Here is an 18,366-nt window from a genome sequence, read left to right on the forward strand (position 1 = left end):
AGTTCTGGCATAGCTTGGACTTATGTTTTGGGTCATTATCTTGCTGTAGGATGAACCCCTGACCAAATAGGCGCATACCAGAGGGTACTGCATGGCGCTGTAAAAGGCTGTGGTATCTGTTTTGGTTCAGGGTGCCTTTCACTCTGTACAAATCACCGACCGTGGATCCAGCAGTCCTAAGTGCTTTTGATGGTGAAGAATACTGTACTCACTGACACCTTGACTTTCTTCGCAACTTCTCTGTAGGAAAGACCAACATTCTTAAGTGTTATGATGGTCTGTCTCTCTTCCATTGTTAATTGCCTTTTCCCCACCATTTTTATAGCAACACACTACTTTCTGCAGTACAATACTGTTCAAATAATGCTCACGAGGGTATGCTACCACAGTGTGTTCCAACAATACTTTTATACAAACAGAGGGGGTTGTAAGTAATCCAGACAAGTTGGAACATCTGTGGGAATTGGTAGCACCAACTTTCAAAGGTTCATCAACCTCTGTTGCTGCAGAACAGCCTTACATTGTTTACCCATTTCTTGTTCCCTGAAAAAGGCCTTTTTGTAAAATTCTGAAATGTACATTATTTTTCATTTTTGGGTAACCTTACTCTTTTTTTAACCTCAGGCAGTTCACCACTTACCTTTGTACCATTTCAGGCTATTCATTGGACTTGAACTGCTAAAATTTCAATAAAAAACAAAAAAAATTGGGGTGTTTTTTTTTACCGGTAGAGTGTGTGTGTATATATATATATATATATATATATAATGTGTTAATATGCATTCAGTGATTTACTTTCTTTTGGTAGTATAGTGTATTGTATACATTTGAGTACATGAGATCAACTGGAATAGTTGAGATGGATATAAAATTAGACTATAGATAACTAAATTAACAAATTACAATATTAACATTTTCATTTAACAATTCAATTTCAATACAGTTAAACTATAAAAACTCTCATATTCAGATTTCTGTATTCAGTTAACAATACAATGATATTGTATATGACTAGTTAAATTTAAACATATATATTATATACATAGGCCAATAAAGTAAAACAAAATATACATCAAAAACTATAGAAAATAGAAAGTAGTGTAAGTGAAAACATTAAATTGGGAGCACAGTCACAGTTTTAATAGGCTAGCTTTTTGATTTGTGCAGATGTTATTGTCTCAATACATAGCTCCATTTCTTTTTTGAAACCTGCTTGAAACCATGGGTGTATTATAAGCTTGAAACATATTCAGATTGCACGTTACATGCTGGCAACCATAGATGTTTGCTTGCTTTTTTTATACTTTATACTTACTATTTGCATGCTTTTACACATATGTTATACAGTGTTTGAACAATTCAGCATCGTACTTACAAAATATATAAAAAAGTTATTAATTTCCATCCAATGAACTTTACAACCTTACTTAATGATTAAAAAAAAATAAAACTCGAGAAGAAAGGCACTTCAATACACAAAGAGAAAAGAAGGTAAAAAAAGAAAACAATACAAAATACAGAAAATACAATACAAAGAAAAGGTGAAATGGAATGTAGGCTATATAATCACATTTCCTTGAACAAATCTAGCAGTACATCAGCTATATACATATTTTTCTTATTATTAATAATTTGGATAGACTCAAAAAAAAATTCCGAAATTCAATTCTGAAGTGAGTAAAAGTGGATGTTTGCTTGCTTTTAAAAAAAAAACTTTATTTCAAAAGACAATTTACAGAAATGCAATCATAGCAGTACGTAAACAAAAAATAGGATACAAAAATAATATATATGAAAGTAAAAAAGAAAGTAATAGTCTAAACAGAGGAAAATAAAGGAAACAAAAAGGGACAGACTTTCAAGAATGTTAAAAATAAAGACAGCAGGAGCACTTAAACAAAGAGATTTGAGTAGATAATATAGCTTTCTTACTGGATACCAACTTAAGAGACATGTCAAATTCAACTTGGAATAGTTTGAAGCACGGTGTTGAAATGGAAAATTTTGCCTTGTGGATATGGAACTTACCTAATAAAATAAAGAGATTTACAATATTACACAACTTTCTATCATTCAAAATAGGTAATAATCTATGGTAATAATATGGATGTTTGCTTGCTCCGACCACTTTATGGCTACGCCCGACGTCAGCGCGTTCCTTACGGTTTCCGCATGACGTCATCACGCATCGTTTCCAAACAATGCTCAGGAAAAAGCCACGTTGACGTTCCACATTGAAGTGTAGTCCCCAATTTGAGGCAGAATAAAGCAGGTATTTGTTTGTCAGACGCTCTGGTGCCTTCTCGCTGCAGAGTCCTGTTACAGCAGACATGTCTTCACCGCCGAAGGAGAAAATCGAAACCAAAGGAGGACATCTCCCTGCAGGTAAAGCGCTTTGTGCTGCTGTGTTGTTTTTGAAAGCTTCCATTAAACCTTAAGGCCTGTGGTTTTGCACTGTGTCAAACCAAAAATCACATGATGATGATTAATACTTATGCAATCACTACACTTGCAAATGCCAGCTGCTGACAATAATGTGTCTTAACGTTCAAGATGTAATCGGCCATGTTTCTCAATTTCGCACATTTCCTTACTTCCTGATTGGCGTGAGATCTTACCATTGACATATATAATTTACAGCATATTGAACCTGGTGATATTGTAGCGATTGGTAATCATCGCAGTCTAACGTGAAGTTATGTCGCGGTTATTGCTGCTGGGAGGCGATGACGTGGAGGTCATAGGCTCAGTCTTGGGGATGCAGACTGTGGAAATAACAGTTAAGGTGTACGTGGACATGGGCAGTGTGACAGGGCACTGGGCCTCAGCAGCCGCGGGACTGATAGCACACAAAGATAAGAAATGCCCCTCGCACCCAACCTTTGGTTAGTGTGAGGCACACAGCATACAGCTGATCAGTCTGTAACAAACATGCAGGTGTGTTAACTTAAATGTAAGAGCACTGCAGATCATTCATCTTATTTCTATAACCAGAGCCTCAGCAGTGAGGTCAGAGGTCAGCATCAGAACAGCTGCTGTCCTGCAGCATTTAGGGACTTGCTCAAAGACACATCGGCAGGATGGCTGCTTGTCACCACAGCTGTTTTACCCTTGGTCTTTCAGTTGAGGGACAGACTTCTAACTCACTGGGCCCTATCTTGCACTCAGCGCAATTGCCTTTGTGCACCGACGCATGTATCATTCCTATTTTGCACCCGACGCACAGCGGACTTTTCCCTCCACAGACGCACGTCGGTAAATTAGGGATTGTATTTGCGCTCCCGGGGGCGGTTCAGCGAAAAGAGGAGGCGTGTTCAGGCGCAAACGCTACGTAGTCCTATTTTGCAGTTTCAGAAAACAATTCCGCCACTGACCAGGAAAAACCTGGTCTAAAGTCAGTGGCGCTAGTCTAAAGTCAGTAGCGCGTTATTCAGATGCTATTTTAGGGGCGCATGCTTGGCCATAATGTAGTGTGTGCACAACGCGCATACACTTCTCTCATCTACAGCAGTTCCCGTTTTTGAAAACCATACATAATTACAAAGAAAAATATTACTGAAAATGCGCTTCCAGGTGTTTGGATAGGTCAGGAGGCACTTTACACTACAGTCCTCAAAAGTCGCAGCATTCTTTGTGGCTTGTTGTGTTTTACACAACATTTCCATGAATCATGGATGTGTTGATGACATAAATGAGGAAATATTAGAGGACTTAAGGAGACGTGATGTTGAACTACGGTGGGATTGGACACTCCGGCGGAATCTGGTGAATCTGGAGTAATGCGCGATGCGCTCCTGGTGGAGCGGGTGGACGGAGATGGAGTGGGGGGAGGAGGAAGGGGCACAACAGGAGCAGGTGGTGCGTTTGGAGGCCCATGCTCCATGGCTGCAGCAATCCTCTCCAGACTTGAGGAGATGCACCCGAGAGGCCGCAGCAACATCGCCACCCGGCCAAGACGGGCATTTGTTACTTTGCCGCATCCCGGACAGCTCCCGCTGGCGTGCGCCAGGCAAATCCGCCGTCATAATAGCAGTCCGCCATGGAACAACCGCGCCTGCTCTTAAAGGGAATGAGAGATGACGCTCTGATTGGTTATTTTCACGTTACGCCCAAACCACACCTAGCTACTTCAGACCAACCCATTTAAGATTTGCGTCGGGCGCAAGAGTCATTTATCCCGCCGGTATAATAGCAACAGCGCCAGAGATCCGCCCACAAAGCTACTTGCGTTTGGCGTTTCACACTTGCGTTTCAGATCGTTAAAATAGGGCCCACTATGTTAACCTACTGTGCTACTTCAAAATGATTATGTTCAAATCAAGCAATATAGAGGTGATACATTCTAGTTATGATACATTCAAGTCCCAAACGGACTACTGGCAATGTAACTGTTAGGGACACTATTTTAAATTGGCTGTTTATACATTAATCATTTATGAACTCTTGAACTAATTGTGTGTGTGTGTGTGTGTGTGTGTGTGTGTGTGTGTGTGTGTGTGTGTGTGTGTGTGTGTGTGTGTGTGTGTGTGTGTGTGTGTGTGTGTGTGTGTGTGTGTGTGTGTGTGTGTGTGTGTGTGTGTGTGTGTGTGTGTGTGTGTGTGTGTGTGTGTGTGTGTGTGTGTGTGTGTGTGTGTGTGTGTGTGTGTGTGTGTGTGTGTGTGTGTGTGTGTTTTGCAGTAAAGGCCGGAGGTATGAGGATAGTGCAGAAGCACATGCAGGCTCCTGCAGCTGCAGCTCCAGAACCACTGCTGAAAGATGATGACGAGGAGGAGTACGTCAGCAGCAGGTAGGACACCACACAGTCATGGAAAGATTAGTCTGGCTAGTCCACACAGTGTTCCGTGATGGGAGAAAAACGTGCTCTGGTTTATTGGCTTTTCTTTAAACCACTTGCAATCGTCATGGGCTACGCTAAGCGCCCAACAGAGCCACGGTGCCGCTGCAAAATAGCCTCGGGAAGGAACTTGGTTTGGTGGAACATGTGTTTGTTAAAAAGTTGTTTTAGTTGTGCAACAGAAAACTCAGATTAGACAGATGGTCTAGCTAGCTGTCTGGATTTACCCTGCAGAGATCTGAGGAGCAGTTAACCATAGTCCTCCTAAGTCGACCGGAGTTTAAAATTCCAACACAAAGAAAGTGGAAGGTAACTGACATCCGGGCGATAAGAGCGTGATCTGGCAAAAATTCAGGCAGCACCGGAGCAATCCCAGAAGTGGAACGTCGTAGATATAGACTATGGAAAGATTATTGACTGGGCCTACAGCACAGGGGCCCAAGTGGTGAGGAGACCTCTGGGCTTTGACTGTTAAGTGACTGTAACATTTCTTGTTGGAAAAAGAAAGAGCTGTGAATGAGAGAAATAAAATATGTCTATGTTCTAAAGCAAAATGAGAAAAACCTCCTACGTTGTTTTTTCAAATGGCGACCTGTGATGCCTGGAAACAGGCGCAAACGGCTTGATAAATCTAGCCCTGAGTGTCTTGCCCTTATGTTTCAGAGGTGGGGGCTGCTTGTCATATCTGAGCGTAGGGGCCCATTGTCACACAGTAAAGACACACACAAACCGCTACATACATGTACTGCAGAGGTAAAGCTGGTTCAGTGCTCTCTGCGGTTAGATTGAGCGACTGTCTGTGCATGTTTCTATAAGGCTGTACTGTAGGCCGTTTTGCAGCAGACTTGTGTTCTGTTGCCAGCTAATTCGGTAAACGGCATAATTACAGCATTAACTTGGACAGCCCATTCAGCAGTCGCTATTTTTTTCCATAAGCAGTCTTGGTTTGCATGTTTTACATCACACCAGCTCTATTTCTGAGTGACAATAATTGTTCTGTTTCCAGATTGGCATGTTTGGTTTTTGCTGCTTGAATGCATTCTTTTACTGAGGTCACTCCGTTCTACAAGGTGTTGCAAGAGTCTGCTTTTACACACATACGTCTACTCAATATTCATTATTGGTACAGGTGGCATATTCACACCACATATCGTGTGTGTGTGTGTGTGTGTGTGTGGTTAATGAGAACTGACGAGCAGTGCACAGCCAAGAGCAGAATTCAAGAAAATATTCAGCAGTCAAGAAATTTTGTGTGTACTTTAGACACAGTTTTTTTTATTCACCGTGCTTGTTTGAGTATTTTTCCTGTAATTCAGAGCAGGAATAGTGTCATGCCTGTCCGTGGCAATGAGTCATTTCCTCTTGCTCCCATTTCCTTTGTGCCAAGATGAGTGACAATAATAGACAGAGCAGAAAAGTGGGGTCAAGTAGATGACAAAGTACAAAAATAACATGCAAGCTTGGCTTTTACTTCTCAAGGGTAAAGGCCTGCTTGAGAAAGATGGGCAATAGGAGAAACCCTTAAGTTGTACCAGACATTGGTCAGGGTGTAACCGCCATTCCAGCCTGCTGAATATGCACTTCCTCATTTTATTGTTTTTCTTCAGAGGATATGTAGTCCTACTGTATGTCTTGGATAATTATATTGGGACTGGAATAGGGCTGGACAATTAATCGCAATTTTATCGAAATCGCAATATGGACTAGTGTAATATCCAAATTGCAGAGGGGCCCAATATTTGTTAAAGGTAAAATATATGTCAAACCATTCTGAATGAAGTATTGTGGTGCAGCAGAGACATCCCGGCCTACAAATCCTATCCTACAGACTACAGAAAACCTCTTTGTTTGGTACAGATTCTCGCAAAAATCCCACTATAATCATTTAAAATTTTAAAGCTTTGATATTAGTCAATGAAAATGAGAATAATGATACAAACATGATCATTCTCTTCAGTATCGTGTATCCTATCGCAGTATCAGTCAAAAATAATCTCGTTTAGATATTTTCCTCATATCGTAGCGATTTAGCTCTAATTTAAAATAAACACTTGATTATTACTCAAATAAAAAAAAAAAAGTATAATCATCAACGCAGTGAGGGTATTCCAAAGAGCAGAAGCTTCACAAATCTGCATTCAGATTTCAAAGAAATGACTCCCTGCTGTTTTACGACGTATTATTTCTATTATTACTTGCATTGAAGTCTTACTTAAAGACGTGATTGACATGTTATAATGAATTGCACTGGTACAGGAGCAAACTGTTTTGTAAATTCAATATATTATTTTGTGGGTTTAAATATCTCTGACTCTTTTCCCTCGGGTGTCAACTGGCCAACAGTCATACAGGGTTTAATAGTTGCCGAATATTTATTCTTCCAAATGTTTCCTTTTTTAGAGCTTGCAGTCAAAGAAGAGGAATCATTGCTTGGGCTGTGAAAATAAATTAGACAAATGGTGCATTTTAATCACTGAGGAAAACCATTTCAATCCTTTAGCTTGATAAACTCCTGTGCTGTGTAAATGCAGGATTTCCTTCCTCCTGTGAAATGTTTATCTTTAACTAAAAATGACCTGTCAGCCCATCCAAAAAGAGAGGCTGAATGCTTGCACTACATCAGTAAATGCAGTCCATGAAACTGTCTCACTCACACACACACTGTCTGTCCCTCTCCGTGTCACTCTGATGGACGTCTAGCAGGTGGCTACTGGGTAAATTTCACATTAGTAGCAGCCAGTGAAGCGTTGTAGTCAGGGGAACACCTGCCGTACGCAATCTAGCTCAGATGGACAGCTGGGGCGAAGGGAGAAAGATAGGTGGCTGGGATTACGGCGAGGATGAGAGGGGATACATACTATGGTATGGAAAGCGAGGGATGCCGTGGCGATATGAAGATACGAAAGAGGAAGGGTTTTACTGGGTAAGAGAGGGAATAATAGGAGATGGGTGGATAGGGTTTGAGATACAGGCAAGAAAGGGAGGCGTAAGCCAGAGCAAGCTGGTGACCCAGTAGCGGCTTAAGGAAAAACTCAGGAGCAGCACAACTCATTCACATAGGTTTACATGGTTTAATTTTCAAAAAACACCATATTTTTGTTGTACTGCACATTGCTGCAGCTCCTCTTTTCACCCTGTGTGTTGAGCTCTCTGTTTTAGCTACAGAGTGAGACATCTCTTCTGTTCCATCTTAGTTCGGAGTCGCACATGCGCAGTAGCTAGGTAAGGACTACTAGCCAGTCAGAAGCAGAGTATGAGGGCGTGCCATGCTAGCAGCTAGGCGAGCATTATAACGTGTGTTACAAAGTGATGCACGTTCGTCACAGAAGTAAAGGCTGGACTACAACAGAGCTGTTTGGAGCAGTTTGTGATCAGTGTTTTCTGTTGGAGATGGTAAGTCCAACGGGTCCAAGTGGTGGACTTTGGGCTTTTTCACTTTATAAACCTATAACCGGCACAAAAAGATATATAACACAATAAAGGAAAGGGGAAAAGCCAAAAAGCATAATATGAGCACTTTAAGACTTCCACAGAAGTACTAAATGAACACTCAATTGAGGAGACAACTAGGCAGGCAGTACAGTTTGACCACAATGTGTTATTGTGCAGTGCCGTCCCAACTCTCCGAAGTTCCTGTCTTCCTCAAGATGTATTTAAACTCATGCTGGAGGAGTTCCGTTTAGCTGAACCTTTTTAAGGTAAACCAAGATAATGCAGTCGCCGTTAACGCAGATACTAAAGCCTAGTTCAGCCTATCTCTCTCTGGAACGTATGCTAAAGTGTGGCTGGTCCACCGACCTCCAAAGGGACACAGTCCTGAGACAAAAGATTCCCTTATCATGCAGCTACGTAGACTCCCTGAATCTGTAGAGACGGAACATAATTATACATCAACAGTTTTGGTTATTAGAGACTGGCCGAATATTCTCGTCCCCTAACCTGTGACCTATGAATGAGCCGATGTTGTCTAAGCTTTCCCTTTTAGTCTCATCATACAACAATGTGGCGTTTCCGGAAATTCCACCACACTGCCCACTGTCTGTCAGGTGAATGTGTTTTTATTTTTTATTTTTTTAATAAGGAGTAAATGTCTCAAAGCACCCAGGTACATTTCTTCTCTGTGTAAACCTGCGATGTTGCAATTAGAGAAGCAGGAGAGAGGGAGGCATAGAAAGGGAGGTAAACGGGTGGTTGTTTCATCACTTCTATTGCTTCTTATTAAAGAGAATGCATGGTTTATGAACTGCTCACACATCGACGATGAGCTCCACGTGTAAAAACGACATAGAAGGGTGATCATAGGCTTCATGTCGGTTGCACGGTCCCCTCTCCTACATGTTTTTGGTGAGAGGTGTATATGTTCCAGAGCCTCTGGAAAGAAGAGCGGGCGGTGCTGTGTGCGCGCTTGACTAAATCGCTGCACACATACACTGAATGTGCAGTAAGCTGACAGCTCGTGGTGAAAAGTTGAGAGAGAGAGGGTAGGGAGGAGGAGGAGGAGGAGGAGGAGGAGGAGGAGGAGGAGGAGGAGGAGGAGGAGGAGGAGGAGGAGGAGGAGGAGGAGGAGGAGGAGGAGGAGGAGGAGGAGGAGGAGGAGGAGGAGGAGGGAGGAGGAGGAGGAGGAGGAGGAGGAGGAGGAGGAGGAGGAGGAGGAGGGAGGAGAGGAGGGGAGACAGGCAACAGGCATCAGTTTCCATGGCAACCACCACCTCGCCCACGGCAACAAACTTCCTGCTCTGCTGAATCAAAGAGATGGGTGGGGTAGTGGTACTGGTGGTGCTAGTGAGGAGTGGCTTTTGTGCCAAAGACAGAAAAGAAAACCCCATACCATCAATGCACATTTCACTCTTATCACAGTTATTAGTTTAAAATTAACATTCTCTCGCTCTCGCTCTCGCTCTCGCTCGCTCGCTCGCTCTCTCTCTCTTTTTTTTTTCTCTCTCTCCCCCTCTCCTTTTCCTGTACCTCTAACTGGTACGAAGATAACTCCTCCCCAGGATTCCCTATAGCTCGCTACTGCCCCCTAAAGGCTCCCTCTGTCTCTCCATACCCTCCTCCCAATCACACCAAACCACACCAGAGATCTTTGTCCCGTTTGCTCTCTCTCTCTCTCTCTCTCTCTCTCTCTCTCTCTCTCTCTCTCTCTCTCTCTCTCTCTCTCTCTCTCTGGGTTTCTCTTTCCATTTTACTATACAGATAGAATAGATGAAAAATAGCTGTCACTAGTATATCATTTGTGTCTGCCTGTCTACAACAGTATCTGTAAGTATTTACTCATCTTTGTACGACTTAAAAAAAATATTTTACACTTTTGAAGGAGTCAGATGCTTGTAGCTGTCTGTATCTCTGACAGGCTTACACCCATAGATTTATAAACAATGCTTATATCTATGCTTACACCCCTCTCTTCTGTCTGTCTATTAATGTCTTATCTGTCTGCCCTCTGTCTCTATCATACCCAATCCTTGTTAAAACGAGCAAAGCTTGATGCTAACCTGCTTCAAATGCAATACAGATTTCCTTTCATCCTGGGTGTTTTCATACATCCCTTTTGCAATCTGTTTTCAATATTTCAGGATTTACCCTCAAATTACAGCATGGAGATCAGCATTCAATAGAATACAGACGTGACAACCCAGCGTGAGGAGGGCCTTTTAGAATAAATGAGGAAATCTGGTATCTTATAATGCTAGCATGCCAATTTTTCAGTTAACTATAATGTGTGTAATAACAGCAGATACAAAGTTCTGCCGTGGCTGCTCAGCCAGATGTGTTTAAGAAGAAAGTTTAGCACAGTTCTTGCACATAAACGTACAAAATGAATCTCCCGGTAGCAATTTTTTTCCACAGTTGAGGTTTTTCTTCATCTGGCACTTGCCATATGCACATTTATTCCCCATCCGTTCCTCAGATAACCGTAACAAATTGAAAACTCTACTTTCCAGCCAAATGTTAGCGGTAAGCTAGCAAGACCACTTCACATTCATTTGAATGAGCAACATGCTAATATTTTATATTGTAGTTAATTGACTTGCTAACAGAGAACCTCTCAACCCCACATTTTGACAAGATCGCTAGTGAGAACATAATCTGTGAAATTCAACATATGCAAGCATTAATTTAATAGCAAGGTGTAAATACACTCATTAAGATAAGTAGCAGAAGGCTATTCAGTGCCAAGATGTTGATTGCAGAGATGGAGGTTAGCCTGATGTGTTGAAAATCCATAAAAAGTTTTGCATGGATCATAAAATATATAAGAAAGTAGCAGATGTTTCAAACGATATGTTTCCTGAGTGCTTGGATTCTCACTGCTGAGGCTGCAGTTTGTGTCAGAAACTTCATCTTTTCAACCTAGTTATGCTGTTAATGAGGTAAGCCATAGTTGGACATGCTGGCTGCTATAGCTAATGTCTTTGAGTGGAGTTTTGAAGGTGGCTACCACAACTGTACTCTTTTGCCGGGGGGGGGTGACGCCGCCGTAAAATTAGACGGCGCTCGTTTGTCATGTCAAGGTCGATTTACTTTTTTACTTTTTTCTCTATCTCCTCTAACAGTCTATTATGATCCCCTCTCCTCCCTGCCCTCTCGCCTCCCTTTGCTATCCCCCCTCTCCTCTATCTGCCCTGCCCTGCCTTTACCCCCTCGCCCCCTTTCTTTCATACACTTCTGTTTCCTCTCCTTTTTTCCTCCTTCCCAAATCCTTCCCTTTGTCATCATTCACCTCTTCAACTCTCTTTTCCTCTCATAGCCTCAGCTCTCCCCCACTTCCCTCCCTCCGTCTCTCCTCTCATGCTTTCCATCCAGAAGCTGTGAGCCCCAGTGTTTGGCCAGGATGAATGGGAGCTATTTAAGCTGCTGGCAGGTCCATCCTGTGTGTGTGACTGTGTGTGTGTGACTGTGTGTGTGTGACTGTGTGTGTGTGTGACTGTGACTGTGGGTGCTATGTTTTTTTTTTGACAACTTTGGATGTTCGAGTTTTTGCACAGTGTCACTTTTGGAGGTTTTGAAGTAGCCAGATTGGTAAACTTTTGTAAATGTTGCCATCCAGTAGGCTGCACCCTTGGCCAGTGCACAATATGACTAAATTACAACACACAATCACCACAGAATGAAGCACTGGGCACCTTCTCTGCTTACTGAAATGTATATTGTTATGAATTCTACAAAAAATAATTTAATTTCTTTTCATTTTCTCTCCTTTTTAGTCCACCAAAGGTCCCAGTGATTGTGTCTGGAGTGGTGACAAAGGTAAGACACACACTCTGACACACACATGCACAGACCACCAGTGTTGAAATGAGCATGATAAGGTTGTTTATATGTGAGACATGAGCCCTAGAGGGAAAGGTAGAGGCTTAGTGCTGACATATAACAAGAGATGAAGGGTATAACAAGGCAGAACCGGGGGAGGAGAGAACAATGGAGAGAATACCAAGGGAGTGCCCAACTAAGAGAAAAATGTAACAAAGTAAAGAGAGGTTAGGATATCTAATCCTAACATGAAGAAAATTAATTGTTTGCTAATAACCATTTTTATCTATAAATCCATGTTATGCACACCAGTAATCTCATCTTGGAACACATAGGTGAAAACAGACATTTGGATAATTTTGTCCTGATATATCAATTTGTCACAATTTCTTATAATTCCAGTAGGGGTGGGTATCGTTTTAGTTTTAAAGGTATTATTACTCTTATCGATACTGCTTATCGATACGGTAACATAATTGACGCTGCTTTATTTTCTCATATGTAGTGTATATCAATTAACATTCTTGAGTATCAAACTACAAAAGCATTGTTTTTTAGCAGATTATAGAAATGCAAAAAAAATCAAATAAACATTTTTACAGCAAAGTAAACAGCATTTTTTTTTTTTTTTTTTATAAACATATCGTTATTTGACTCGGGTGAGACATGCAGATAAGCTGCGAAAGGCCTAACAGTTCTTAGCTGTTCTTCTGGAGAAAAGATCAACATGTTTGCCTTCTCTGGCAGAAGTAGGGACCTCTCCTGGCTTATGGTGTTCCCTGCAGCTCACTACCATTACACTTACTGACCATTTCAGAATTTATGAACGCGCCCACAACAATCAGCTGGCTAATAGTTACTTGTAATCATTAGAGCTGCCAAGATTAATCGATTAGTTGTCAACTCTTGAATTAATCCCCAACTATTTTGATAATCGATTAGTCGGTTTGAGTAATTTTTAAAAATTCTTTGATTCCAGCTTCTCAAATGTGAATATTTTCTAGTTTCTTCTCTCCTCTGTGACAGTAAACTAAATATCTTTGTAAGATAAGTGAGCGCTCAGCTGACCCCGCCCCTCGCACATGGGTTCTGAGAGAGAGGGAGAGATCTTGGAATTGGAATTGTGATGAAATTATTATTGCTTTTATGTAGCAACAAATAGGCAAAAGAAAAAGTCCTCCAGTACCTATAGCAAAACCGATGACGTCAGAGCTTAGCAAAGCTCCGGTCTTCCATAATTTACCCCTGGGGCCCATTTAATACCGGGGTTCGCTACCCATCCCTAAATTCCAGCCTAAAAAAATAGAGAAAATAATAACACTTCTTGACTAAAAAAGTGTCTGTAAAAATGTCCACACTCCGAAAAATGCATTTGAACAACCTTTCTATATTAAATTTTTATGTTTATTGCCTATTTCTGTTAATACATTTTAATCTGGTAACACATCCAGACTACTCAATACACTGAAAATAAATCAAAAATTGCAATGTAAAAGAGTCAAATCAACACCAAAAAACTAAACAGTGTAAGCCTCACAAAGTCCATTTTATTGCAGAAATATAGTGTCTGTGTGTCTGTCCAAGCAGACTGTTTGCGGAAGATTGCAGTGATATCAGCAAGGTGGCAGCATCCCATTTATCCCCGATCCTCCTCTAGCCTTCCTGTTCGTCCCCTATCACTGCCATCAAACCCAGAGGCTAGCACTGCACAAAGCCTCAGAAAAGCCTTTTTAGGAGCTAAGTGAAATTTGTGGCCTGCTGGTGGGTGTGTGTGTGTGTGTGTGTGTATATATATATATATATATATATATATATATATATATATATATATATATATATATATATATATATATTAAATGGAAAGGAAAAAAAAAAGATTTTGTATTTTCTATCTGTCCTTTCGAATGACAGGATGGGATCCTCAGGTGTGTTTTTTTATTATTTTTTTTTTGTGTGTGTGAGAATAAAACACCTGAGAATATTCAACCAAAGGTATCAGAGGTTGGCATCTAAAGCTAGACTAGCAGAAGTGGAATATCTGTAGGAAAAGAATGACACTTAGTTCAGGTGATACATCCTTCTTTATGTCCAGAGTTGGGTTTTGTAGTTTAGACCACATATCCTTCTGCCTCCTGGGATCAAATCCTTGCGGGATTCAAAGTATAACGTCATCTTTATGTCACCACATCGGATAATAGGTTAATGACCATATCAAATCTCCACACGTGTATCGAAACCGAACATTGCAGTGAAGATGCAGAGAAATAGAAATGCGTATTGTCAGTTATTTTAGTTTGTCTTATTAAGAGAGCCAAGCTCCCCCTGGCCCCTTGTCGCACCCTGGCCCTGCCAATCATCATGACTTCAATTAACAGTTTGGTGCAATAATACGGTTAATTTGTTGCATTCCCTCCCATAGTTCTGCTTCAGTAGGCCCGAGATGGAGAGAGAAGCTTTGAGCTTCAGAAGATAAAAGATGTCAAATCCATCCACATCCCATGCAGTTAGCTGTGGAATTGGCTTTAATTGAAAAAAAAAAAATACACACTGTAAATGTTTTGTGCCCACCTACACACACACATGCAGTATAACTAGTACACAGCCTCGCATGCAGTATAAAACTAACACAAACGCGGATTAGGGTCAAGCAAGGATGGTGTAGGTGGGTGTGTGTGTGTGTGTGTGTGTGTGTGTGTGTGTGTGTGTGTGTGTGTGTGTGTGTGTGTGTGTGTGTGTGTGTGTGTGTGTGTGTGTGTGTGTGTGTGTGTGTGTGTGTGTGTGTGTGTGTGTGTGTGTGTGTGTGTGTGTGTCTTATATAACTTTATCCATGTGGACATCCTATGAAATCAGAATATGAGGGAATAAGTAATACCACATATGGCAACACATGGATGGCATCAGCAAAACCCCAACTTAAAATTGAGCATTTTACATAAAAGAATAAAAACGTGCAATATTAATCTAAATAATCATCTAAGCTGCAGTGTGTTGTGTGCTATATGTGAGTGCGCAATAAATCTCATCCATCCACTTAAACTAATGTTTTTCTCAGAAATGTGATGGGGGGGTGAAGAAGGTAAGCATGAATAAAAAAATAAAAAAAACAGGAAATCAAGATGCAAACCAGTGAAGAACAGCACAGTAAACAATCTGTAAGAAAGGAGAAAAACATTGAGGAAGACCAAAAAGAATGCTGGCAGGTAAAGATAAAAAGAAGGGAGGAATTTAGTCATGATCGTGGTAAGTCTGATTAAAATTCTGCATTCCCCTGTGAATCGAACAAAATCCCGCTTTGATCCGATTTTAGAAGCGAGCAGCTGTTTATGGGCATTTTTCTTGGAATAAGAGATTGAGGTTGCAGAGCACATGAGCGCGGACAGATGAGTGCTCCATACTCTACCCTTCACTTAGGGGATACCCTCATTGTTATTATGATTATAATTTAATTTAAAAATGGGGCATAAAGTGTCCATACTTCCTGTTGTGTTCACGGTCAAGTTCTGTCATGTGCACTGATGTTTTTATGTAATTATTGTAAATTCTACTTACACTAGTTGTAATATTCTTATTTTGTCTGCATTGTCTAACTTGGATAATGAGCCTGTCACTGGTAACAATCACATCACTATCCCACTGTTTAATAGCTAACTTCAGTGAGATGGATATTTGATGTATGTGGTAGGTTTGCAACAAAGTACGATGCAGCAAAGCTTATGGGTGGCATCAAGTGCAAGTAGAGCTCTGATTACGATTTTCTGGCAAATATGAGACGAAGGGGATGTAAGACAAATTTTTTTCACACATGGTTTGAGCGCTACTGCCAAGGAGGTTCATGCTTCATGTGCAGTTACACCTGTCTGTATGCTCCTTGTGATGGTAAAATACTTAAAAACTGGCAAAAACTATGACATTATAGCATTTTATATTGGCCATCAAGAAGAAAGTCTGTCAGAATGTAGCAGTTGTTCTTTTCCATCGCTAGTAGGCATGCAGTGGTGTTGTACCACCGATGTGTTGCCCTTTTGATGTATACCCTCCTGTTTTTACCTCTTATGAGTTTCTCCTAATGTCAGCAATTGATTTTTAATTTAATTTAACCGGTGGTTGTGGCTAATGCGCTATGTACAGCACTTTGGTCAGCACGAGCTGTTTTTAAATGTGCTATAGAAATAAACTTTACTTACTTACTTGTACGTGTCTTAAAATGTCATGTAGTTTTGGTGCCAAATTTCAAATTGTTTAGCAGGAAGACTACATGTACATATTTCGCAGCTTCGTCTGTAAGCTTGAGGGTCTTGGCTTTTTGTGCAAAACTGTGCATGCAGTTCATTATTTTCCCCTAAAAGACATATTTTCTGTCCAGGGTGATAAGGACTTCACCCCTGCAGCCGCCCAGGTGGCTCATCAGAAGCCCCAGCCTTGTGTCTCCAAGCTGCCCGCTTCCCAGCACATCAACCAGCACATCCACCAGCCCCGCAAGTGAACTAGGCAGCGAGCTACATCGGTTACGCCAACTCCACCAGCCGGCCTTTCCCAATGGAACACATAGGATGAAGATGTTTCCCCAACAGGCACAGATCTCCTCTAAATATTCGGAGTAGTTTTTGTTAGCCTGTTGCATTTCATGTAGGATGAATTAATCAGCAACAGACGCCAATGCCAATACAGTCCTCCTCCTTACACCCCTGCTGCATTGTTGTTGCACTATTCGTCCTGCACTTTTGTGTCCTCTCCTTAAGAGGGATTGTTTCAACAGTCGTATAGTCTTAAATGGGTGGAGGGTCTTGTAAAATGGCTATTGTTCTAGGATTACCCTTTAGTTGAGAAATCTGAGTCTGTGGGGGGAACACTCACCCCAGCGATGTGCCGACCAATACCCCATCACAGCAACTAGCCAATAACGGCAACCTATCAATCAGGCCAACTAACCAACCAATCAACTCACAGTGATGAGCCTAAGCTCCAGCCTTCTACCTATGATCTTCACAGACCAAAAGAACCAATCTACAACTCATGAGGTGGACACCAGTTTTACATTATCAACACAAACCAAAAAGAACACGGAGAGCAGCTACTAAATTGCAAAACTCAGTTCGATGCGTGTGGATCACTGAGACTGTTGCCAAACTGCACGGGTACAGCATGGACCAGAGAGTTAAAGTAGCTAACTACATGACCGCATTATTAGCCCAAACGCTGAGATTACCGGCGGCAACTTTGACAAGAATTACATTTGGCCATTTCAAAATGTATAGATGCCCAATTAGGAGAACCAATGAAATGCAAAACAAGACCCACTTTTCTGTAATGATGGCTGTCATTACCCAAGTAGCTACTTGATGCATGTTGTTAGTGTCATGACTCCAGATAGCTTTGGCAGAAGCTAATACAGCTTTCGTTGCAGTTTCCTGCTGTGTCACTGTTCCTACCTTCATTTAACAGAGAGGAGTCATCCTAAATTTCTGATCTACTCTCCATTTTGACTGCTTTGTTGTAGCTGTAATAATGTCAATCATTCCCTGGCAATGCAAATTTGAATGCAAACTCAACCTGCTTCATAATTAAAGTCTCCCATCAGTGCCTCCTTGCTTAAATTTCAGGAATTTTTTTTTTATTGTCTCATTTGACTCTCATGGATTTACGTTTGCTATTTAATTTGCTATTCACCAGAGTCGACTGGAATGAAAATATAGCCCAAAATGTAATGAAATGAAAAGATACTGTGAAGCAGCTGCAGTGTGCGTTGTGTTTGCATTAACATTACTCGGAACATCACATGGTTGAACAAAGCGTTGCAGAGAAGTAGTTCCGAAAATAGTGAGGCTCCTAACTGCAAGATGAAGGTAGTAATCGCCATGCAAAAACGTTCCATAGAAAAGTGTGTGAACAAATCTGTTTAACTCTGTGACAGTTAGTCCGTGTACAAGGAAAATGCAATACATTTATTTCTACTTGCCAGGATATCTGCAGGTATGGCTCGTTGCATATCAGAAATCTGTATCAGCCCCCAAAGTCATGAGCAACACTTTCCTAGAAATTAACACACATCAACAGACACACACACACACACACACACACACACACACACACACACACACACACACACACACACACACACACACACACCACCCTTTTCCTTAAATCACCCATCCCCTTACACTCAAGTGTCATTTATTGCAACACTAATGTTCAGGTTTCCAGGAAAGAAAGGAAAAAAAAAATGTATCTTGCCAAGAAGGAATGATTTCCTATGTTAATTTAATTACGTTTAAAAAGAG

The 18,366-nt window shown here is 41.2% G+C and overlaps 1 protein-coding gene across 1 annotated transcript; it reads left to right on the forward strand.

The window, feature by feature from the left end:
* The first annotated feature begins 2,185 nt into the window (after window positions 1-2,185).
* LOC120552281 (death-associated protein) lies at window positions 2,186-18,366 on the forward strand. The gene is made up of 4 exons (XM_039790184.1): window positions 2,186-2,385; window positions 4,678-4,786; window positions 12,043-12,085; window positions 16,452-18,366. The coding sequence occupies exons 1-4, from the start codon at window positions 2,331-2,333 to the stop codon at window positions 16,569-16,571; spliced, it is 327 nt and encodes a 108-aa protein (XP_039646118.1). The 5' UTR covers window positions 2,186-2,330; the 3' UTR covers window positions 16,572-18,366.

This window comes from Perca fluviatilis, chromosome 22 (genome assembly GCF_010015445.1).
Source record: "Perca fluviatilis chromosome 22, GENO_Pfluv_1.0, whole genome shotgun sequence".
Classification (NCBI taxonomy): domain Eukaryota; kingdom Metazoa; phylum Chordata; class Actinopteri; order Perciformes; family Percidae; genus Perca; species Perca fluviatilis.